Source organism: Perissodus microlepis, chromosome 18 (genome assembly GCF_051167445.1).
Source record: "Perissodus microlepis isolate ML-2025 ecotype Zambia chromosome 18, ASM5116744v1, whole genome shotgun sequence".
Taxonomy (NCBI): Eukaryota; Metazoa; Chordata; class Actinopteri; order Cichliformes; family Cichlidae; genus Perissodus; species Perissodus microlepis.
The window spans coordinates 26,717,765-26,742,738 of NC_140478.1; the positions used below are offsets into that span (position 1 = coordinate 26,717,765).

Consider the following 24,974-nt stretch of genomic DNA (forward strand, 5'->3'; position numbering starts at 1 on the left):
TTATTAAGTGTCAATAGAGGGAAGTAAGGGAAGGACAGAGGGAGGGAAGGCACTGAATTGTAAAATGTCAGAGTATGCAAGAGATTTCAAGCCACCACCACACTGACTGTAAAACAGCTGGATTCAGGTGAGATGCAGAGACGGAGTAAAAGAAGTTCTGATTTTGAAAAGTCTGTACAAGATTTGGCAGCCACTTAAACCAAAAGTTCACTAGGAAAGGATCTTTTCATGGTGAGTGCTCACAGCAGGAATGATTGAAACAGAAAAAAAGCTTTCTTTCTTCTTCTTTCATATACTTATGGAAACCTGGCTGCTGTTTAAAAAACAAAAAAAAAGAACTTTTCCTTTAAAATTACCTTGTCCAGGTGGGGTCAGGCAGACAGCTTGGCTCAGTGCAGAGAGCACACTTTGCTCAGCAAGACCAATCCTCAGCTTTCCAGCCAGAGACCTGTCCATCAGAACCAAAAGTTCAACAGCAGTCAGAAGACACACCTATTTGCACCAAGTCAAGTCAGTTATTTGCACCTAGCTACCTTGAACAACACCTGCAAGCAGAGATTGAAAATAAAACATAATAATAAAATATAAAGGATACCCATAAAATGGTTTGCAGCCTTGACTTGAGTTTTTTCCCCTTTTTCTATTTTAACCAGACCTCAGGAGTTAGCAGTGAACCTGACTGAGAAAGCCAGACGTATTGCAAACTTAATTATTACAAATTATCAAAAAAAAAAAAAAAAAAAGGCAGTTACAATTTTGTCTGTTCACCTGGATCAAGAAACGCGTTGGTCAACAAGCTCCATCTAGAAGAATCTTTCTGTAGGTGAACCAGTGGCAGGTTTCTCACCCGGTTGGCTTTTGGCAGCACACCGCTAAGAGGTCACTTGATTGCGTACTCACCTTTGCCCTAACTGTGCTATCAAGTCCTCCCACCCCTGCTCCTCTTTTTACACATAAAGACATTGCAAGATGGAAGTTCCCAAGCCCCCATTTATTTTTCCTATGTGCATTATATTCAGTTATAATACTAAAGGATATAATGTTAAAGGAAAATTCTTCTTTATGAATAATCAAGTTAAATAATCCAAGATTTCACTTAATAATAACACTAATGGACGTTGATTGTGAAGGTTTTTTGCCATAACCATACAGTCACACTCTGCTTTACTGTAGATAGGATCTAGTGATTGAGAGAGAATTAGGGCAATATTGCTAAAAGCTCCTTTTTGCAACCATTAGAAAGAATGCAGGTCTAAAAGATTTCTGCTTCTGCAGTATTTTTCAGACTCCAAGGCTACATTCATCTTTTATATACATGGCTAAACACTTCCAACATATACACAGAGGGTTATGGAGTTATTATGCATTTCTGCATCTATAAATGTGCAGACGCCCATGTATGCCTGTGGTCACACGTGCAGCCAAGGCTGTGTGTGCATGTGTGTGAGAGAGAGTCTTATTTTACCTGACTATGTAGCGGGCCTCTGAAAAGCGGCATGCCACAAAGAGGCCTTTGATGATGTCGATTTTCTTATTCATGGCCTGAGGCAGGCGGGAGGAAATTGAGATTCACAGAAGAAGAGCGAGAAGAGACAGAATGCAAAAAGACTGAGGTCACCAGCGAGTACAAACTCCATGTTCAATACAGAGGAAAAAAATAAAAATAAAAAATGACCCAGCAGCAAACATGAAGGGAAAAGCAACTAATTGTACAAGAGAATCAAGGCAGGTAACAACTTATTCAAATGGTGGAAAATTAACCTTGCCCCTCTGAAGCAGACAAATAAACTATTAATTTCGTGTTCGATACACACATTAACATTCGATACGTCACATTAACATTTCCTTTCTTTTTTCCCGTCCATGACCTCAATACTGAGAGGCAAATAGAGCGAAAACAATATTTTCCCAAGACTGCTCTCCGCTAATGAAAATGTTATTCTGTGGCTCACCGAGTTCCCACTCATGCTGGCAATTTCCTTCAATTTCCTGAACACGCCCCCTGCTGTCAGACTAGCCGGCTGAAACATCATGCGCTGGTTGCTACGGGAGCTCTCGGCCACTAGGCCCAAATCTCCTTTCTCCTGTGCCTCTGCTTTGATTTTGTCCAGTTGTCGCCCTGGAAACAAGAGTGAAACGGTAAATAGCAGCAGCCTCGCTGGCTGATGAGCTTCAGAGAAGGGTGGCATCAGCAGTTAGGCTGGGAATGCACAAGCAAGTGTTTGGGTGCAGCAGAGTGCTTCCACATGTTCGTGTGTGTGTGCGCGCTTATTACCAGTGGCTTGAGCAACAGCTTTCATCAGCACCGTCTCGCCAACACCAAGCTCCATCCCTAGATAGGCAGGACCGAGTTGGTTCAGACACAGATACACGCAGCAGAGCAGGTCATCTAGGAAGGAGAACACATATGAAGGCTTTATTATACTCCAAACACAGCAGCGTACACACACACACCTCCAGACAAGTCTGCAAAGAGAAGCACATACACACAAATAAAAACAGATACCACCAAAAACGGCACAGTAAACCCACATACAGACACACAAACTCAGGCACATGGATAGACACACTCAAGCAGCGACTCAAATACACAACCACACTCTGAGACAACAGCAGGCGGCACAAGTGTGGGCACTCAAAACTCTTGACACACAAATGAACACCCACAAAATCACATTCAAATACATACAGACAGGCAACACAAGACTAAGGGGTTTCCACCAGAAAAGTTGTTGACTGTGGCAGCTTTGGCTTCAACCAGCAATCTTTCCTTCCTCCCCAGAGTCCCCTGTTCTGGGTGCTGGCTGGATTTGTTATAAAAATGTAGCAGGTATCTTTTTTTATTTTTTAAGGGTTGGCAAGTATGACAAATTCCCTGGATGGAGTTTCCACCAACTACTGGCATGACTAGACTGGATGTAGAATTTCTTGTGGTTCATTTATCGGGCATCAAACTTGGTAGAATTGCAGCTGAAAGTTTTTAGTAATATTAGCATCACTGATATGTGTAATTGTTTTGCTTTTTTTAAATTCTCTTATTGACAGTGTACATTATGTGGCAGAAAATCTGTCAATATTAAGAGTTTTTTAAGTCATTCTTGACAGAACAAGCCAAAGTTCTCTGAAATGTGTTTCGCCCACAAAGGCCAAAAGTCATGAATTTTTTAATATCTTTGTGGCTTTTACTGATTTAATTTGGCAAAAAAAGGATAAAATTTCCAGGTAGAAGTTTAAAACAACAGCTTAGGGCTTACGGGGTTAATATAGTGCACTCCACCAGTTGTAACCTTGCTTTTCTGGGACAGACAACAGCAGAGCTACATACTGCAGATCTAGATCTACACACACATAATGGATGAGAGAAAAGAGAGAGAGATGCTTTCAGGCTGCACCACTGAGAGAGCACTGAATCACATTTAACAGGTTTTTTTCAGCATACAGGAATTTCTTGTTTACCAAATGGTCAAAAATAAGAGGAAAGTGCAGAGACTCACTGCTTTTACTTTATGTAATCATAAAGGCTCATTCATAGCCAAAAAACCCCTGGCATACAAGTATGACTAATTACGCCTACCATAACCACTAATGGCTCAGTCACACTAAAGTAAAAATATCTATGTATCTATCTATCTATTCATATTTCTATATCTATCTATATTTCTCTCTCTCTATTTATCTATGCGAATATCTCTCTTGCAGTTTCAATTTAACCAGTTCCTAATAGTTGCAGTAACTAACTTCTAGCAAACCACTTTCAATTGCAATTGCTTGCACAAGTTGCCTGGTCAGAGGCCACCTGTTTCCAAACAACTGTAGTCCGACACAGACTGACAGCAATCACTCACAGACAAACTGGTAAATGTTTGCAAATAACTGTGATCCCAATTTATAAATGCAGATAAATTGCCAATATATTCCAATGAATCTGAGCTTACGCCAGTCAGCCCAACTCCTTCAGTAAGGAGCTTGACTCAACTGGTTGCCAACTAGTTGTACGCTGGTTATATCCCTACATTCTTAAAGCATCTCTATGTGATGAGGAATTTCTGAATTTTTGTTTTAAATTTCTGAGGCTCTGGGTAGACTCTAAATATAAATTTCTTTCTACACAGACAGCAACAAATTTGTGATTTTTGCCAACCTACGGCATTTAATTGCTATAGTGTCACAAAAAGATTGCATGTAATCGCAAACTTTTCCCCATCCGAGCTCATTGAATTGTTTCTATTTGGACGAAAGCGGTCGGCATAACAGTAGGCTAATTAGCTACCTCAGCTCATTTAATGCCTGCAGCTTTTGTATTGCTGCATGACTGTATTGCTGAGGCCTGACACAAACACTATTATATACACAATGAAACACAGGCAGAACAACACACACAAACACCATCAGATTCCCACATTCTCATACACACATCGGCCGACGTCCTCCCACTTTTGTGTGCAACCTGGCGTCAACATCATCTCCTTGATAGAGCGGCTGGCAGCCAGCTGCCTGTATAGCTACATCAGCATGCATTATGGCAGAGATAAAATAGCATTTACCTGGGGAGAGCAGCAGCACAGAGCGAAACAGGTTTGACAGTGTCTCGATGTTTCTCAGCCTAGGAAATGACAACAGGATTGCTTTTAGACAGGGAAGATGAGTTAAACGAATTTTAAGGCCATCCCGTAAATACTGGTAGGTGGGAAATGAGATTAGTCTGGAGGTTTTAATCGGAAATAGGGGCTTGGGAGGCAGATGAAGAGTTCACTTATGAAACACTATACATCAGTTTCAGATAATAATATGTCATTGCAAGGAGATTTGTCATTCAATATCCTTCAAAGATAAAAATGTTTTCAACTAGCAGCAAAATACAAAGGTTACAAATCATTATTTAAAATGTAGGGTTTCTAAAAATAACATGCAATTTCTTGTTGTTGTTTTTTTTTTAGCTGGTTTACACCAACCCAGGTTTACAAAACAACAGATGGAAACTAAGGTGGGGAAACGTAGACTTATATTCTGTCAGGTATAGTTACAATACTGGCTTTCATATTAAACGCGACCACCCCTCTGAGCAGCCTGACGTCTAAAAGCTGAGACTGTTTTTCCCCCACTCTTGTATGACGGCCAATATGCTCACATCAGGCATGAGCACATAAGCTGCTAACCTGCTGTTCAAACCTTCTGTTTACAAGAATCAGCCAATTAAAAGAAACAAGGCTTAAATGAAGGGTGGCCTTTAAGAGAGGGGCTAAAATGCTTGTTTTAGACAGCGCAAACTGAGGAGCAGCACCGCAGCTCGTTATGAGGCAAATAAGGATTATTTTTAACTACTTTAGTAAAACATAAGAATAAAAATATGCAGCTGGAAGTGAGCATATTAACTCCACATTACAATATATTTGAGCAATCCTAGAAGGTGACCCATTTTAAAATTTCTTCATGTTCCCAACACAACCAGTGAATTATTAAATTTTTTTCACTTTTCCTGACTGGCGAGCACTTAACTAATTTAGTTCCAGAAATTCCCAGCAGGAAACCTGAATGGTAATTTTATGAAGAAAAAGAAACTCTGCAATACGTGTGTGTGCTTTGAAAGACTTGCAATCATTTTCTTACTAATGATGTTCAACTCATTCTGGCATTTAAAAGAAAAATTTCCCCCATTGGGAGGTCTTACCTGCCAGAGTCCTCTTCAATCCTCTCAAAGGTGCGAGCCACTGCCAAGTAGGGCACTCTGGAGAGTGATGAACACGTAGTTAGCAGGCAAAGCATCAACACAGACAGATTTTCACACTCGCAGCGCTGAGCTGACTCGGCTATTCAGAGCGACTAGCAATTAATGCAACAGTAGAATAAGCTTTGATTCAAGGTTATCAAAAACCGCACAAAAATGACAGCAAGGAGGGCGAAGGTGACAACGCCATGTGGAGAAAAGTGTGTTGTTACAATTAGTTTGACAGAGAAATATGGTGGGAAGTGCAATTTTTAAAAAAAAAAAATATATATATATAATTTTATCTTTATAATTTTTTGCATATATTCTGGATATAAAGCTACTATATCCTAATGTGTTTTTAATCCTTACTGCGAAGCCCTGACATTAAAACTGTTTATTCAATTTCAGAAAAGAACACAATTTAATTCAGAGGCTGATATTTAGCTTTAAGAAGCAGCAGACTTCACCTGCGCGCGGCTTAAAGCAGGTTAAAACAATCTGTACAGCAGTCAATCCGAGAATAAGCCGAGCACATAAGCAGCATGCCTTACAGCGTGACCTTGATATAAAATTCCATGATTTCCCTGTGATTACCCATTACTAAGTCAGAGCACTTCCCTGGCCTGAAGGTTTTCATTCCTTCAGTTTTTTCCCCTTATAAATAACTCGCAGATCTTCACAGAAAAACAAACAGGCTGGTGTTCACTTCAGTTTGGCTCAGAGGGAAGAAGGGAGAAAAAAAACAACAACCCCACCAACAGTGTGATGATTCTAATCGCTGTTGAGTGAAAACGTTGCATCCCAAATCTTGCCTGTTTAGTGAGTAGATTAGCTTTGTCTTTTATTTGACAGCCAGAAGTGGGGAGTAAAAGCAAATAATCAGCAGAGAAAGAGACAGGTGGACGTTCGACTATAGTTTCTGTCCACATTGCACTCCCAAGCTTTATTATTACCCTGCTTGGCATAATTCATGATAATCAATCTCAGGGCATCTTGTTTAAATAGGTCTAGGCACATAGGCAGGCTGTGATTTCTGTATTTACTTTAGGATTACACAAATTCTCCAGTAAAGGGAAAAAATAGGCAGCTGCCTAGTTAAAATAACGGCTGTTTTTCTAATGATCCTTCACATAAAATTCTCATAATTTCTGCCTTATGCAAAGCTAGTTGATCATCCCACATGCTCCCCTCCTCCTTCTGTCTTTTTTCTTTATATTTTAATGTCTGATGTCCAAGCGACTGGATTTGGTGGGTGGATAGAGAGGCTATCCACCCTGTGAAGAAATTATATTATTTTGTTGACATTTGGAAACAGGGAAAAGCAGTATACAGAAGCAGTGATAAAATACAGGGAGTGCAGAATTATTAGGCAAGTTGTATTTTTGAGGAATAATTTTATTATTGAACAACAACCATGTTCTCAATGAACCCAAAAAACTCATTAATATCAAAGCTGAATGTTTTTGGAAGTAGTTTTTAGTTTGTTTTTAGTTTTAGCTATTTTAGGGGGATATCTGTGTGTGCAGGTGACTATTACTGTGCATAATTATTAGGCAACTTAACAAAAAACAAATATATACCCATTTCAATTATTTATTTTCACCAGTAAAACCAATATAACATCTCCACATTCACAAATATACATTTCTGACATTCAAAAACAAAACAAAAACAAATCAGCGACCAATATAGCCACCTTTCTTTGCAAGGACACTCAAAAGCCTGCCATCCATGGATTCTGTCAGTGTTTTGATCTGTTCACCATCAACATTGCGTGCAGCAGCAACCACAGCCTCCCAGACACTGTTCAGAGAGGTGTACTGTTTTCCCTCCTTGTAAATCTCACATTTGATGATGGACCACAGGTTCTCAATGGGGTTCAGATCAGGTGAACAAGGAGGCCATGTCATTAGTTTTTCTTTTATACCCTTTCTTGCCAGCCACGCTGTGGAGTACTTGGACGCGTGTGATGGAGCATTGTCCTGCATGAAAATCATGTTTTTCTTGAAGGATGCAGACTTCTTCCTGTACCACTGCTTGAAGAAGGTGTCTTCCAGAAACTGGCAGTAGGACTGGGAGTTGAGCTTGACTCCATCCTCAACCCAAAAAGGCCCCACAAGCTCATCTTTGATGATACCAGCCCAAACCAGTACTCCACCTCCACCTTGCTGGCGTCTGAGTCGGACTGGAGCTCTCTGCCCTTTACCAATCCAGCCACGGGCCCATCCATCTGGCCCATCAAGACTCACTCTCATTTCATCAGTCCATAAAACCTTAGAGAAATCAGTCTTGAGATATTTCTTGGCCCAGTCTTGACGTTTCAGCTTGTGTGTCTTGTTCAGTGGTGGTCGTCTTTCAGCCTTTCTTACCTTGGCCATGTCTCTGAGTATTGCACACCTTGTGCTTTTGGGCACTCCAGTGATGTTGCAGCTCTGAAATATGGCCAAACTGGTGGCAAGTGGCATCTTGGCAGCTGCACGCTTGACTTTTCTCAGTTCATGGGCAGTTATTTTGCGCCTTGGTTTTTCCACACGCTTCTTGCGACCCTGTTGACTATTTTGAATGAAACGCTTGATTGTTCGATGATCACGCTTCAGAAGCTTTGCAATTTTGAGACTGCTGCATCCCTCTGCAAGATATCTCACTATTTTTGACTTTTCTGAGCCTGTCAAGTCCTTCTTTTGACCCATTTTGCCAAAGGAAAGGACGTTGCCTAATAATTATGCACACCTGATATAGGGTGTTGATGTCATTAGACCACACCCCTTCTCATTACAGAGATGCACATCACCTAATATGCTTAATTGGTAGTAGGCTTTCGAGCCTATACAGCTTGGAGTAAGACAACATGCATGAAGAGGATGATGTGGACAAAATACTCATTTGCCTAATAATTCTGCACTCCCTGTATGTCTGAGAGGTGCCAGTAACTGATGGAAACAGTTAAAGATGCATATGAATTTCAATGAAGACATTCAATCAGAGAATTTGGTTTCCTATTTTTGCAGCAGATAGGTGACTTACTTCTGGCCCTGTTTCCAACAAGCGTTGTCCACGGGATGATAGTTTGGTCTCGATGGCTCATAGTCTGTTCGTCCTGAGGTTGCCTCACTGAGGAAATAACACAAATTTTAAAAGATAAAATGAAAGAGCACATTTGTGTCCAACTAAATGATGGCAACAGCTGTTGCAGTCACTGGTGCCAACTCAGATTCCTTTGTAGGCAGAGAGTCACGCACACAATTATCATAACAATGAAACACTTTAAAAATGTGAAGAATATTTTGGAAGATATTCTAGTAGTTTTTCTGGTTAGCTCACAAAGAAAGAAGCTGAACTATTGCAAAGTTTATCCGAACTGAACGTGCAAGTACATATTTAAAAAAAACAGAAAAAGTTCTGCATATTAAATAGAAAAGTGTTTCCATTGTCAGCAGTTATTGCTTCCAAAATACTGGGATGGTTTACAAGTTTAAACCGTCTCTCTTTTACTGCAGTAACATACAAGATGTTGAGTTTCTTTTCCTCAAACAAAATATCATTGTCTGAATTCATTACACAGAGATAAACTAACGCTGTGAACTTTCTTTTGTGTGCAATACCTGTCATTCCCAGAGTGTCACACACAAGGTAGTGATAAAAAAAATAAATAGTTAGGAAGATGAAAAATGCATTCCCTGCTTTCCACAGCCAAAAATAGTTTGGATATTGAATAGTTAACATGACCTCAAAATGACAAAGCTGGCTTATTTACATGTGGTAAATGCATTGCTTTCTGTAAGGGAGACTGAATAATTGCAAAAGAAATCATAATAAAGAGAAACCGATTGGTTTCCAGCAGCACGGAGTGCATGCCTGAGCTGAGAATACGACAATCATCATATACGGTGTTTGCTCATTGTAGGTGGTGCAGGAAAAGGAGAAATTAGCACAGCTGTAAAAGTTGTAAATAATAGCAGTAGGAAGCAGCCTAATGACTCTCACACCGAGCTGAAATGAAACAAAGGCAAATAAATTAAACTAACTAACGTTGGTCCTGTTGTCATGTATTATTACACTATACAAGACTGCGGTTTGGTAAATATGTATCTTGGGTATGTTTATTTGTCACATTTCATTTCATAAAAATAAGAAAACAATGTTCCAGTCTTGCCTGATGCTGTTTTACACATAAAGAAAGATTTCTGCTCTCTTAACTCCTGACAGTGCTTATTATTCAACACTGACACTGGATCAGAAATCAGAATGGGCAGATCCCGAAATCAAAGGCATCGGTATCGAGTCAGAAATGCAAAAGGCTGCTTTGAGTCCACCTTACTGACTGCTCACCAGCTTTATGGGCTTTGGTAAGGACGCATGGAGTATTGCTGGCTAATAAATCACATTCTTTGTAGGATAGAATAGAATAGCCCTTTATTGTCATTGTACATGTACAACGAAATTATGGGTGCTCCACACCAGGTATAAAATATAAATAGTAAGACAGCAATAATAAATAAACAGGAGAAATATATATAGAATCACAAGGAATATATAGAAACAAGAGGAATAGACAGAAAATAAGAGAAAGGCAGTCACTGGAGAACAGTTATAGTTCTGGTAATGGAACATCAGGAAGAAATTACGTTAAATAATGCAGAGCACACACTGCATTAGGAACCCCATTTAAGCCCAGTCTCAATGATGAGTTTTGCTTCTCTTTTGCACTCTGTATCACTGTCTGTTTACATGAAGGAGGGGCAGACACACACACACACGTCGCAGCTGACTAACAGACTCTGGACTACAGTTTATTTGCGATGATGATGATAGTGTTCGTTATCCGTGTGTGCAACAAAATCTGCTCCCCTCTTCACCCCCAACACTTGTGTGCTCTACACTGAAGAGCGCTGCATAATTATAGTTGAGACCAAGTAGCTGCAACCAGCCAGGCCCTCCTCCTCTTCACAGTGAGCGAGTCTCTTTAAATCAGGAAGGAAGAGGAAAGAGGACAGCAGAACCTGATGACACAGCCTGTTTAATATTGACGAGGTGGTGCACTCCTAAGCATGTTTTTCAACTGTAGACTAAAAGGTACAACTGCACTGTAATGAAACAACAGTGCTGGTGTTAATATTGACTAGCAAATTTATATAAGTCAGCATTTCACAGACTGAAAATGGCTCAACACGACAGCAACTGTTTTGAATAATTGGGACTACTTAGATAAAACATTTATACGTATTTAAAGAAAAAGCTTGATAACGCCCACTCATCCACGCCTCCTGAGCCTTGAAAAGAAATCTGTAGAATAGAAAGCGCACTCATTTAGAAATATACACTGACAGATTTTAATCTATTTTGCTAATCCTATTACTCTTTTTATTTGTTTGTTATTTTTAGGACTAGAATAATCACCCAGTCAATCGCTGTTTTCCTTTTTTTCCTCTCGCTTAATTGACACTTAATCATCAGGAACATTCCTAAACAAAACAAGCACATCGCTGTAGTGATGAGTGCAAGAAATAACCTTGGTTTCATTCACTTTTTAAGGTATCAATGTCATATACTATTGGATTTTTCGCATTTACTGCAGATCACTATTAGTTAACGCCAACAAAATGTAATGACAGCATCATTTCACCTGTTTTGGCTACAAGTCTTGATAGAGACTGCTCAAAAGCAGACAGCATTTCTCATCCACCCACCCAGCTGTGCCTTCACAGCCATCTTTTTTCTACATTTATTCTTTCAAAGCTCAAAGAAACCATGCATATTACTATATCTTTACAAAACTGATAAAGGAACTGAATTCAGTGTTTCTTTGCAGTGTGAGTGCCTAGTTTGAATCAATAAAATATAACCTCTCTGGCAGCTACCATCAATCAACATAATAAAATGATTAGGTAGTCACTGAAGAATATAATGGAAATAATTCTCAGTAGCTGCTCTCCGTCTGCTCTTCTACACCTTGTCACTAAATTTTGATCCTTCTTCTTTTCCCCACATGCACGTACAGTTTACACTTTAGTAAGAAGGGGTCAGGGGTGAAGCTCAGCTGAACAGGCCAACATGTGGATAAGTTTAGTGTTCCAGCAAGATAACAAACAGGCAAGCAAGGTGGCAGGCTTATCAAGCCTGAGCTACCTGTAACCTCCTGTTGCGACTGTCTTACCCTTTCGTGTCTTTACTCTCCTCCTCTGACCTCTTCCTCTCTGGACTCGTCTTTTTTTCCCCCTCATTCTTCTCCGGCTTCTCCGTCTTCACTGTTGCTTTTCTGGGAGCTATCGAAGGAAATAAATAAAAGACAAGGTGAGGGTGATGCAGGGGTTGAAGTGGAGACTTATTTTACCTTGCTCTCCAAACTGATAAAAGCACAGTACATTCACATGCTGTTTTTTTATGCAAGCACAGAACTATGCAAATTCCTTCTCACCAAAGAAACTGCTGATGGGGGCTTTCCTGGTCGGCTCCTTATCTTTCTGCTCTTTTGCTTCTTTCTGCCTTTTCACCGTTTGACTTTTCGGGCTCTCTTCTGTGCCTCGCGTGTCCTTTTCAACCACCTCCGTTTTGGCTACGGCAGGCCCTTTCTCATCATCATCATCTGTCTTCGGCTTTGCTTCATTTTTCTTTTCCGCCTCCTCAGCTTTCTCCTCCTTCTCATCAGAGCTCTTTTTCTCCACCTGCTCCTCTTTTTCTACAGTTTCTTCCTCTTTGCTCTTGTTCTCCACCTCCTCATCCCCTGGGTTGTTAGCCTTGGTCACTGCCTTTTCCCCCCTTTCTTCCTTTGTGTCCTCCTCCATGGGTTCATCTGCGTTACCTACACAGGGGCAAGACAGAAAGGGAGTGGAGTCATTGAAGAGAAAAATGCCAGCAGGTTTACTGAGTGCAACCCAGTTTTTTTGTGAGCCCATGTTTGAAGACGTAAGAGCCTCCTTCAGTAAATGCCGCAGGTTATATTTCTGAGGTTTCATTTTCACCTGAAGAAGGCAGCTAAGAGAAATTACTATTGACAAACTTGTAGCACCGACTCCCAGCAGTCAGAGCTGGGGTCATGACACTGGCTGGGTAAGGAGGGCGGCATGAAACTTTAATTTTCTCATTCAAACGTATAAAGTAAGTGGTGGAATGGACCGCTAAACCCAGTAGTCACAGCTGGTACTTTACTAGACAACTTTAGAAAGAGAAGGAGAGCCATTTCCCTGTCTGTGGAAAAAAAGAGGGGGGGGGGGCACCAGGCTGAGCTGCTGTCAATTTGGTTTTGTTTTTTCCCCCAAACACACTCAAGTGGTTTTCAAACACACTTCAGCTTTAACCTTGTTTAGCTGTTTCTCAATTGTCCAATACGAGCCTTTAACCTGCCATTTCCCAGATTTAAACTGCATGTGATGTGTGACTGACCACATGTGTATTCACGCTGAGAAAGTACAAGATGCTCTACCTATGCAGCATCCTAACCTAAACCAAATAGAGTATTTGCAGTAGTGAGAACACATGTGGAGTGAACTCTGAGACGGTTTCTAACCTTTTAGCTCTGTCCAGGTGGTGATGTGATTGGTTCAGTTTGTTTGCTCGTGTGTTAGGAGGACTACTCAAAAAGGTAACAGACAGACTCACTTAAAAATCTTGTGAGAAGCTGGATTTAGCACATCTAAGGATTATTTAGATCTGAACTCAGGGCCATTTAGAAGGACTGCTTATAATTGTGAGACAGGGCAAAACTGGACATTGCATCGTGTTTGAATAGCCTTCATCTTCTCAAGAAAATATCACAGACTAATATCAATTTATGCACGTTTTGGAGTGAATTTTCAGCCTTGGTGGAGGCTGCTACACTCTTGGGCTGCTCCATTTTCTTCATAATTCTGCCTTTATTGAGCGTCTGTGTCAAAACTTAGACAAACCGATTAAACAAAGCCAAACAGGCTCCGTGGATGGTGAATTTCTCAGTTTGCATCTCACAGATGGTAAAGATGAACTTTGCTTTATCACAGTGCAGAGCTCCTACAGTTGCAGTAACAGACTGAAATCATTACCCTTTATCCTCAGTCCTTTGAATCTCAGGCTGTTTTTGTTATGTTTCTCTCTATTTGCGCTTCACTATAACAGTAGATTAGGACTGTCAAATATAAGGCTCAGGGGCCAGAATCGGCCCACTGAATAAGGAAAGGTAAAGAAGGGCATAATTTTTTTATTTTTAATTATATTTTCAAAAGTTTTGCAACTTTTATTTTTTTATTGATAAAGACTTCCCTCACGGTCATTCATAATATGTAATACAGTAAAGTAATAAATTAACAATTAAATGGCAACAAGTTCCTTTTTTTCATCATCTAAAAAAAAACATACATTTCTATAGTAAAGTCACTACGCAGTTGAACAAAAAAGGACATTTTCTGTAAATTAACAAAAAGTTTCTGTTTTATAATCATGGGACAGTCTGGACAATGAGCTACCAAAACATTTTCTGTCATTTGAAATATTAATTTCTTACATAATCTTCTTAATTTCTTATTTATTTGAATCCAAAGAGATGTGCTGACAGATTTCTTTCATATGCTTCATAAGCATTTCTCAAAACAGACATACAGTTGAAATTGCACTTCTTTTTGTTATACTGAGATATCTCAGGGATTAAATGTGTAGTTAAACTACAACTAGTGGAGCTGTAAAATGAGTTTAACATGCTCGCAGTAGTCTGTACATAAAAGATGAACATATACACTGTTATGTAATCCAGTTTTAGCACGAAGGCTGTTTCACCATTTTTCTTTAGCCCTTTATTTGCAGAAGAGAATTGAGCATTAAGTTATGAACTAACATTAGCTGGCCCGGATAGAAGTGGACATCCATAAACTGTGTGGGATCCTGTGGGGTGTGACTCGCTTTTGCCCTCAACCACAAGTCAAAACTAAAGGAAATACACTTCTGCATTGTTTGAGATTATCTGTCAGTATCAGAAATTGTCACTTCGTCACTGTACCATAATTCTCTGAACAACATACATCTATAGGACTACAACTAGACATTACTTTGTTTGATTCAATAGGCTACATTTTTTGTTTTCCTCCACTCTTCGTTAAGCTCAGAGAAAAAGGCCATGATGAAACGAAACACATGCCGCAATTTACCAGAGCCCTGTGACAGCAGAGACAGCAATGAAAATGTTCAATCTTTCACTTCAAATCTTTCAAATTCATGATTCAATAAAGAGGAAACACTTATTTGCGGAGCTGGAACTGAAAAGTGTTTGCCTGGTGATTAATATCTAATTAATTATCCAAGTTGTTGCTCTTTATTATTGCAACCCAATCGGCCATAAAATTTCTGGAAACAAATGGCTGGATGAGACCATGTACAGCAAGAAAATAAGCTGTTTGGTACTGTGACACTGCTAAACAAAAAGTATTGTTTATGTGTTTAGTCAGGATGCAATTGAGAGTTTCCAAAACTGGATTTTAGTAATGATAATGTGTGAGTTTGTTAATACAGCATGCTGATTTTTTTTTCCCCTTATAGCTGATGTGTCTGTGCAACTTCCCCTCCCACGTGGACTTTCCAAACCTGTACAGGAGCCAAACTTGGTTATCAGACTCGCAGCAGAAGCGAAAGCATACCTTCACCGCTGGCACTGGTCTCCACACGTGGCCGTTTGTTTTGCTGACCCTGCTCCTCCTTGACCTCTGCCTCTTCTTTCTGACTGTCACTGCCACTCCCACTCTCATTGAGCTTCCTCTTAGGGAACATCTTCCTTGCTGCACATATCAGGACAGGCATTACATTAAAAGAACATGATTTAAAAAAAGAAAGGAAAAAAGTGGGAGGCATCCCAGCTGAAATCATGCCGGGATCAAACAGTAAGAGAATAAGGAGATGAAAACAGGACGAGTCTGCTCTCTTGCTGCAGATGTAGGGCAAGAAGAAGAAGGAGAAAAAAAGGGAGAGAGAATCATAGATACATACTTTGCTAATGAAAACACTAATTCCATCCTGAAGAACATTATGCAGCACAGCAGCTTACGGTTCCAGTGTAAATTACCCTGCAATTTTATGCAGCAGTGGTGCTCGAGGGCAATTTCAGTTTTGGTAACACATCCGCCTGTTTTGGCCCTTGTTAGAGGTTCTAGCACAGGTAGCAGTGCTGATGTTTTTCTTCTGGATATTATAATGAAAGCATTAACCCGGGACATTAAGAATGCAATTTCTGGTCGAATTAGGGAGTTACTTTAATGTGATGTTTTCTCCAGCAGTGATGGTGGCGGGGCTCTTATTGTGGCAACGCACCACTGGTGAAAGCAAACACTGCAGTCATCAAACACAAAGAGAACGGGACGATGAGAAGAGAACGAGACACTTTTACTGCTGCAAAAACTAGGATGAAGGAAACAAAGTGGGAGAGGAGGTGCTTCTCAAATGAAGACAAAGCTGGAATGCTAGAAAACTCTAAGCAGCTTAAATTCTCTGTTCAAACTCTAACGTATCTGGTGTTATATGGGAAAGACAGCAACTACAAAGAGCCATGTAAAAAAATAAAAATAAAAATAACTAGGCCATTCTGTTTCATTTTAAATGCAGATATTTGCACACATCATCTGATTAAGAATTTACAAACAAGAAACAGCAGCTCTCTTTCAGTTTTATCTTGCAGATGTGAAACATTCAAGCTGCTGTGTACCAACTGCGGCTATAAAATAATGATCGCTACATATGTTTATGCTGTTTTTTTAAAAAAAAAACAAAGTTTCTAAAGCTTGCAAACCCAAGAAAGCACCCAAATAAACACTGACAATCAGCTGCGATAATAGGACGACATGCTCTGCTGGTTCGATTAACTCCCAGTCAGCACAAACGATGCACTGCTAAGACAATATAGCAGTAATAATATTATTATCACAGTGCAAAGACGTGCAGAAAAATAATGATATAGGCTCCAGGAGGGTGTACTGATGGTGCAGCAGATGATGATTAATGATAGCGCAATCACGGTCTAGTCTTGTGGTTGTCAATCTAAGGCAGTCCAGAGTGTGGAAAGACAAATGAAAGAAAAGGGTGAAAAATGAACTTCGCCGCTTCTGGTGAACAAACTTCTTATGCATTCAGTTCGAGATAAATTTCCTGTTTTCTCCCTCATTGTGAAATAATGAGTATTTGGAGCCATTAGGCGCCTGCTAACAAGTAATCAAATAAAACAGCTCGAGGCAGGAAAGCTATTAATCCTCTGCTGGTGTCAAAGTTCAAAATGGTGCAAGTTTGGAAAACGAGCTGAAAAGCACAATTCTGAAACAGCTTAATTAAGACAAAGTTAATAAAAATCTGTTCAGATGCTGACCAGTCTTGCGTTTGACGATCCCAGTGGGGGAGACGGAATTGGGAGTGCTGGGGGTCCCCGGTGAAGCAGAGGTGGCTGGAGTGGCAGGGGTGGTCGGGGTTACAGGCGTGGCTGGGGCCGATGGTGGAGACAGGGGGGTGGGAACGGCTTTAAACGCATCATCCTTCTGAAAGACACAAGCACGAGTGATGGTAAGCATTATGACAAGAGGCGGCATGAACAACAGCTTGAACAGGCAAAATGACTGCAGATCATGGTTTGTTTGCATGGCCGCCATCATCCACAGATATTACTGAAAATGAAAAGGAAGTGACAGCAACAATTGTCCAGCTGTCTGCAACAATATCATTTGGATCGCTGTGGCTTGTTTGTGTGGCTCATCCAAAATGTGGCCTGTTCTGCTGAGGAATACGAGTACTGTGTATTATTTAGTTTTTATTGCTGAAATTGTTTATTGAATGTGAAATAAAGTAATTTGATGAAGACATGCAGTTTCTAATTTTTGAACTACGTTTTGGCAACCAATAACCTATGCTTTAAAAGTATCCTTAAATCCTTCAAGATTTTTTAGGACACATATTAGGACTTTTGTAAATCTTTATGATGGAGAATATTTTGACCTAGTAGCTCATAAAAATTAACACAGGTGCTCATTTAGACATGAAGCCAACATGTTTAGAAGCCACAAGACTTATAGTAAGAAGTGAATCTCTAAAAGGGGTTTAAACACCACTGTGATAATGGGAGGCATGGCTTGAGAATTAGAAGTTTTAGAAGTAAAAATGGTTATTCTGATCCAAGACAGGCTCTAAGGCAGGGCTCTAGACTAACTTTTTGCCATGGGCGTACCGGTACGCCTAACTTTAAAAAGTTAGGCGGACCAGCACAGAAGTTAGGCGCACACAAATTTTATAATAATTTATATAATATAATGTGTTTTTCTGGATACACTGTGCTTTTTCAGCTTTCAAAGATTGATGACACCGTGTCAGAGCACTGGCTATGAATTTCAGAAGGATCAGGCCTTAACTTAACAGAAAAGTTATCAATAGTTCTTTTCCTATTACAGCTACATCCACTTCTGTCGTGCCTAGGCTGCTCACTAGGGCTGGGTATCATCACTGATTTCTATAATCCATTTGATTCTGGTTTTCAAAGTCCCGATTCGATTCAACTTAGCCTCAGACAGTCAGAAATATTATAATTCTGGTCATTTATCAGTACTGACTTCATCAGAATTGTGAACATCACAGCAGATGCCTTTGTGTGAAAGTAACTGAGAATAAAACAGAAAAACATGAAGGAGATTTTCCTGGTCTGGCTTTTTATAGCAGATAACCTTAAAAATATTCTACAATGTTCTGCATATAAAGTTTAAATTTCTTCAGTATTGAACAACAGAAAAAATAGGCTTTCTTGTCCGAGGTCATTTAAGTGAAAAAAAGAAAAAGAAAAGAAAAAGACAGCAGCCGACAGCGCTGTAAACAACGGTAGACTGGTGGGTAATAAGCGAATGAATAATACAGAAAACAGAGATTGGAGACGGGAAACTGTTCTTGAAGTACAGAGAGAGATAGAGAGAGAGCTAGCTGTGCATGAAGTGTGATTTTAATAGTCGTGGAAGCAAAACAGCAAAATTCATGACGACATTGATCAAATGTGAAGCGCGTGTCCGTCTACGGGTCGTCGGGTGAGAAAGCGGAGAAAGACAAAGTTGATTCTGATGCGTCGGTCCGTTCTGTGTTTACGTCTTTGTGTGGAATCCGTGTACCTGCTCTCATTTACTGTTTGGTTGTTGTTGAAATGGTTTTGTGAGCTTTAATCTGAGAATTCTGGCGTTTCTGGCAAAACACAGTTATATTTAAAAGTCGATTCAGGATTTAATGAATTGATATCGCTTTATTCAAGCTACTCACCTCCCACTTCCACCTGCGCTTTCAACTGGACCACGGCCAATCAGAGAGGTCCCGCCCCTTACTATCTCTGATTGGTTTAGTCCACGATAGGGGCATAATGTGTCTTTTGTTGACCACAGGGAAGGTTGCAGATTTTTTTTTTTTTTTTTTTTGCTACCCGAACAGTTGGTCGCACAGGTGCAACCAAATATTTTTTTTTAGTCGCACCACTGAAAAATTTGGTCGCATTTGCGACCAAATTGGTCGCACTCTAGAGCCCTGCTCTAAGGGCTCCAAATCAAGACTAGAGTGAAGGTTTGCAAGAGGGCAGCATGGACCGCTGTGGAAACTGGATCAGCTGAATCCAAAGCACGATGAGGCCGAGGAAAAGTGAGCGCACTGAGAGAAGATCAATACGAGAGGCTTTGTTCTCTGAGAAACAGAGAAGCAAAGTCACAGATAACAGAATTAGCTAAATAAAGAACACAAGACTCCCTCCAGCAACAGTCCTGTCAAGAGAAGGCCGTCTAGCAATAGTCTCAGAGGATGGAAGGGTCTCTAAATCACATCTTGTAAGGGGAAACAAGGTGAAATGGTTGGGGTAGGTTAAGAAAGAAAGACCAACAAACACAGTGAAAGATCGACACCCCCCCCCCCCCCCCAAAAAAAAAAAGTACTGATGAATCTATGGCAGTAACAGGAAAGTTTATTGATTAAGTTGACTTTTCTGAAAGTTGACAGTGCCCCTTATAATCCCGTGTGCCTTATGTATGAGTTCTGGTTGTGTTTACTGACCTCGAAACGATTTTATGTACACGGCAAAAATCTGTCAAATGTTTTAGTACGACTTTGCTAAGCTACGAACCCGCACTGCTTGATGGATTGTCGGAGCATTACGGCTACCGTAGTCAGGAGCCTCGCGGAGTGATACGTACTGTGCTTCAACATAATATTACCGTATTGTGTGTGTATAACCTCTTTTTATGTTGTGTGGATATTATACATGGTTATGCTGAGGATATGGCGGCCAATTTCCACTGGAAATGCCAATGGTTAAACTGTCAGCAAGGAATTTGCACTGTTACATTTTTATATAACTTTAATGCACATAAAAAACAGCTGCTTGTTCAAGTGAAAATACATTGATGGGGTTTTTTGCACTAATAAAGTTGTGGAGTTGCAAAGTATTTTGTCTAGTGTCAATTATATCGTCAGTTATGTCGTTATCGCAAATTTTCAAATGTATATCGTGATAAATATTTTTGGTCATATCGCCCTGCTCTACCTAATACCTTCATCTATATAGGGCACATTACATTCAAACAAACTCTATGAAATGAGGTGAACCAGGGTGAATAGATACCAGGTAAAGCTGACAGAGGAAATCAGAGTTTGCAGCAATTTAAATAGATGAAAAACTTCAGTGAAAAATTTGCTTCATGCTGTCACAAAACACCCATCAGCTGGGATTCTCCTCACAACACTGACAATCAAAAATAGAGAACAAGCTTACTGATGCTATTTGAGGGCAGCTGTAGCTGTATGGTTCAGTTTCACTTTGATATAGCGCAAAGGAACAAAGAGAGGTTGGAGAAAAGTGAGAGAAATGTATTTACAGCTCTCATTTGAACTCCTCCTCATCCTGTTGGCTTCAATAGTATTATCCTTTAGTCTCAATGCTAATGGTTTAACTTCAGAGTCCCATTTACTTTGCAGGTCCAGTCACTTGACTTTCTATTGCCTCAGATGGCCCTTTATGCATGACGTTTTCTGTGCATTTTTTTGTCAACGCACCACTCTTGACTTGACAAGTTCCTTGTGAAATTATGATAGCGAGGCTGAGGTAATCAGTTTTTTTGGCTTAAGTGCTGCTGCCATTAAAGATAAGAGAAAGGCAAATACTATAGTTACTGAAGTTAATGAAATACATGGAGATTTCTGTTGAGATTCAAATTTTCCACTCCTTATTTTATGGAAATGTTCTGTATTACATTCAAAGGAGAGATATGTTTAATAAATATAATTATAGCACAGATGGTGAAAACGAAAGCTAAGAGCAAGAGATAAAAGCAAACCTGATCAATACTGAACATCAATTCCTTTGAGAACAGCAAAAAAAATGAATAATTAAATGAATAAATACTGTCTAATCATTATAAGTAACAACGGTACTGGAGATATGCTTTAAAACTAGTTTACATCACGGAGGAGGGAATTTTTAAGTCTGGAGATGGACTGACTGAATTGGTCTCCCACCAACTTCCCTCAGAACAAAAACTCAAAAATAGAAGTCTTAAAAAGGAGTTGGAAAGTTAGCAAAGAAATCAATACAAACAGATAAAAGCAAACCTGATCAATATTGAACATTAACCAGTCTGAACAGTTAAAAAGTCATAAACACGTGAATAACAGTGTTTAATTTCACATAACAATCACATTAAAATAAAAATCATTTGTTAAACTATTTTGATCCCCTTCCCCAGCTGAAGGTTCCCTTCTTTATAAAGACACCAGCAGCTCACTGAATTGGTCACATCTCCCACCAACTGGCCTCAACAACATAAAAAAATATAATAATAGTTGGAAAGAGAGAAGAAGTCAAAACAGAAAGCCAAGAGCAACACAAACAGCCAGCTTCTGCCACAGCAAGGGGTAGCTGTAGAAAGGCAAACCGGATCATTATTAAGCATCGACCATCAAGAGCTGGAACAGCAAAAACTACATTAAAATCTAGCAAACTAATGATGTTAAACATCTGGATTCAAATAAAACCATATCACTACAAATTAAGAAGGAAAGGTTGCGTTCACATGAAGGGTTTCCTGAGAAAACCTGCTGTTTCTCCAACATTGCAGGCTATTTCTAATGTTCATGTACCCTAATAATAAGTAGTTCAATACCAAACTGCACAGTGCAGAAAATGTATTATGTACCAAGTTATTATCAAGCAAACAAACAATTTGGCATCACAAGATTACTTAAGGTATTTTGACACTTCATTTACCATTTTATAGACTAATAACAAATCGGATTATTAATTACTGATGAAAGTGATCTTTAGTCGCTGCCCTGCATTTATCTGCGGGGGAGCTACTCCACTGCCAAGAGTGCAAGAGTGGATATATTAGTACCTTGTCACAAAAAATTAATAATTACACTCATATGAAAGGGATGTGAGGTGAGGGCAGCCTGACAAACAGCATGTATCATCATAATCACTTCCCTCAATCAACAAATAGTGAATAATTGCTGACATACAACAAACAAAATAAACAGGCTGGTTAAGAGAAGTGTTTATCAAACAACAGGTGGCTGAAAGACAGCCAAAGCTGATAATCAGGTCTTTTCATTACATGGCTTATTGACAAATGTATTCAACATTGTGATTCACCATACAATTACTAGGCTTTTGTGTAGCATTGTTTTTCCCCATAACCAAACCAACAATAGGCACTGATATGCCTACAGGAGCACTGAGAGTCTTCATTACACTCGTTCAGCATTTGATGGGTAACACACTGTTTAGTGTTTCTACAAAGCATGCCTGCTTTTTTCTTTAGCACCATGACATCCCATCAATCTGTCAGTCTTTTATTGGTGAAAACGTCACTCACAAATTGCAGCTGATGTGTTGAATGTAACAGATTAAATGAACTCTGACGTCCCACTTATAAAACCACATGTCGCTTTTACCTTTTCTGTTTTACCAGGAGCTTCTCTGTCTTGTTCTTTAACGACTGGCGCCTCGTCATCATCGCTGTCCAGGATTTGACGGCAGCGTTTCACAACCTTCTTGATGGGCGACTCTGCTTCCTGAACACCGTTCTGCACCTTCAGTGGACTCTTGACAGGCCTGGAGATAAACCACAGAAACACACAACAGATATCACAAATTTTAAATAAAGCATTAAAGGGGACCTATTGGGCTTATTTCCATCTCAATACTTTTTATTCTGTGCTTTTACTTGAGTAGCTTTGCATGATTCACAGGTCAACATATTATATAGCCTATTATTTATAAATAATGAATCTACATTAACACGGCCGTTTTTTTTAATCAAAATAAATTTTATATTAAACGGTGCATGCCCCGCTCTACTGTCACTGTAATCCACTGTTAGGTGGTTGCCAGGCAACCTGCATAGCATCATGGTATAATATGTATTGTGATAAATCAGATGTCACCATCACAGAATTAAAATGATGCTTTTATAAAGTGTTATAGATAAATTAAGCATTTTTGGTGGGTGGTTGCCAGACATCACGATGACAACACACGATATGATATAGATGGAAACCTTTAGGGTCCTAAGATGCATCTGTGTACGAAGTCTGGATACTTAACTACTGCTTGTGTAGAAAGAATTCACAAACAAACAAACAGAAAGAGACTTTATTTATTATAGTTAGAGATAATCTATATGCATAAAATAATCAGCACTTAAAACTTTAAAATTAATAAAGACTCTGCTGCTGGAATAACTGCTTCCAAGAGAGAGGGGACCAGCTGTGCGAGAGAAGCTGTGCAAACAGCTTGTTTGATGAAGGACTTTTATTTACATTTTAATGTGAAAACACTGAAAAAAACAAACAAAGAAAAATAAGTATTCGTCATTCAGGGTTTATTTTAGTCAGTGTGCTTTACAGCTGAACGCTGGACATGCCATCACTGACCCAAACAGGCCAGCATGTCTATATATCTTCCTTTTTTTTTCTCTTTTTTTTTGGGGGGGGGGGGGGCAGTATAGCACCAATTGGGTCATTGGTTACACTCAACCCTGTTTATTTAGCTTCACCTGGACCTTGGAGCTCATCATCTGTCTGAAACAAGCTGTTTCAGGTCTCCCACTCCTTTTACATTTATTTATTTATTTTTAAAGGTACACTTTGCAATGAGCTTCTGCAAAGTTTAACTAAAGCTGTGACCACCAGGGGGCAGTATTTTTTGCTAACTTGTGTATTGTTTACAGATATGTGAAACTGTGATACTTCTTTTTTAAGCTACACTAATTTCCTCAACAGACTTGGTCTTTTGCTATGCTAAAAAACAAGCGCTAATAACCTGCCTGACTGCTAAAGATACACTGAATACACAACCCTTTACAGAGTATTAGATAAAAGTACAGTGCAGCCCTTGTTCAACTTGAGCTAAAATATCTTCTCTCTGTAGATATTTAGGACATAAAGCCATTGTTTCTTCATATAATATTGACAAATTCATTTAAACTTGTTAAGTTTTAAACTGTTTTAAACTCGCAATATTTAAAAAGGCCACCTTTAGGAGACTTGATTGCCCATCACAAACAGAAGGCTTAAAGACCCGGTTCACAGGAACTACTTACATGAACGCTGACTTTATTATTCAAAACTCTAATTGTATTTGATATAAACAGCCACAATTTTAACAGTATATTAATGACAGAAAACAAGGAAAAGCATAAAAGAACCCTTTAAGGTTAATTCACGTGGTAATGTTGACCCACAAGGTGCGATATTAGGCATTTTTAAAGGATCAAGTCAACAGTAAAATCTATCATAAAAAAGAAAACCTATAAAATCAAAGTAAGACTCGTAAAAAGAGGTCAAAGCAATGATGAGGCGATCATTACAGAAAGGAAAGTCAATTAAAGTGAGTTTTAAGACGTACTTAAAAGATTAAAGAGTCTAGAGATAATGAACATTTTATCACCAAAGCAGCTCGGAGATGAGAAACTGAAGTTCTCGTCTCTTCATCTTTTGATAGGAACTACTGGACACAAAGTTTCACTCAGCAGCGAAGATAACTGCACATACGCCACGCGTGGGTGGGCTTTCAACACAAAAATATGTTTGAAAATGGTATCAGTATGCGCCGTATCAGCCACCTCGCTTTATGCTTCTGCCTGAATACAAATGCAGGTATTTTAACTGTATTATAGGCAGTAAAAATCTCCATCCTTCTGATAATATGACAGTTTTATTATGTGGTTTATTCCTTAAAATAGCCCTGTTTGTCCAAGTATAAGGAAATTTGCAGCCCAATTAAAAGTTTTAAGGGTTCAAAATTGGCCATGACGCAGTGACT

General features: G+C 39.4%; 1 protein-coding gene across 1 annotated transcript in view; it reads right to left on the reverse strand.

Annotated features, from left to right (window-relative positions):
- lig1 (ligase I, DNA, ATP-dependent) overlaps nt 1-24,974 on the reverse strand; it is a 66,974-nt gene that overhangs the window by 40,328 nt on the left and 1,672 nt on the right. The window contains exons 3-14 of the mRNA XM_084911959.1: nt 22,604-22,763; nt 17,016-17,181; nt 15,304-15,441; nt 12,123-12,506; nt 11,862-11,970; nt 8,732-8,818; nt 5,669-5,725; nt 4,545-4,603; nt 2,276-2,389; nt 1,953-2,119; nt 1,466-1,542; nt 357-448 (exon numbers count right to left, since the gene is read on the reverse strand). Coding sequence (XP_084768085.1) covers nt 357-448; nt 1,466-1,542; nt 1,953-2,119; nt 2,276-2,389; nt 4,545-4,603; nt 5,669-5,725; nt 8,732-8,818; nt 11,862-11,970; nt 12,123-12,506; nt 15,304-15,441; nt 17,016-17,181; nt 22,604-22,763 — 1,610 coding nt within the window. The remainder of the gene's footprint in view (nt 1-356; nt 449-1,465; nt 1,543-1,952; nt 2,120-2,275; nt 2,390-4,544; nt 4,604-5,668; nt 5,726-8,731; nt 8,819-11,861; nt 11,971-12,122; nt 12,507-15,303; nt 15,442-17,015; nt 17,182-22,603; nt 22,764-24,974) is intronic.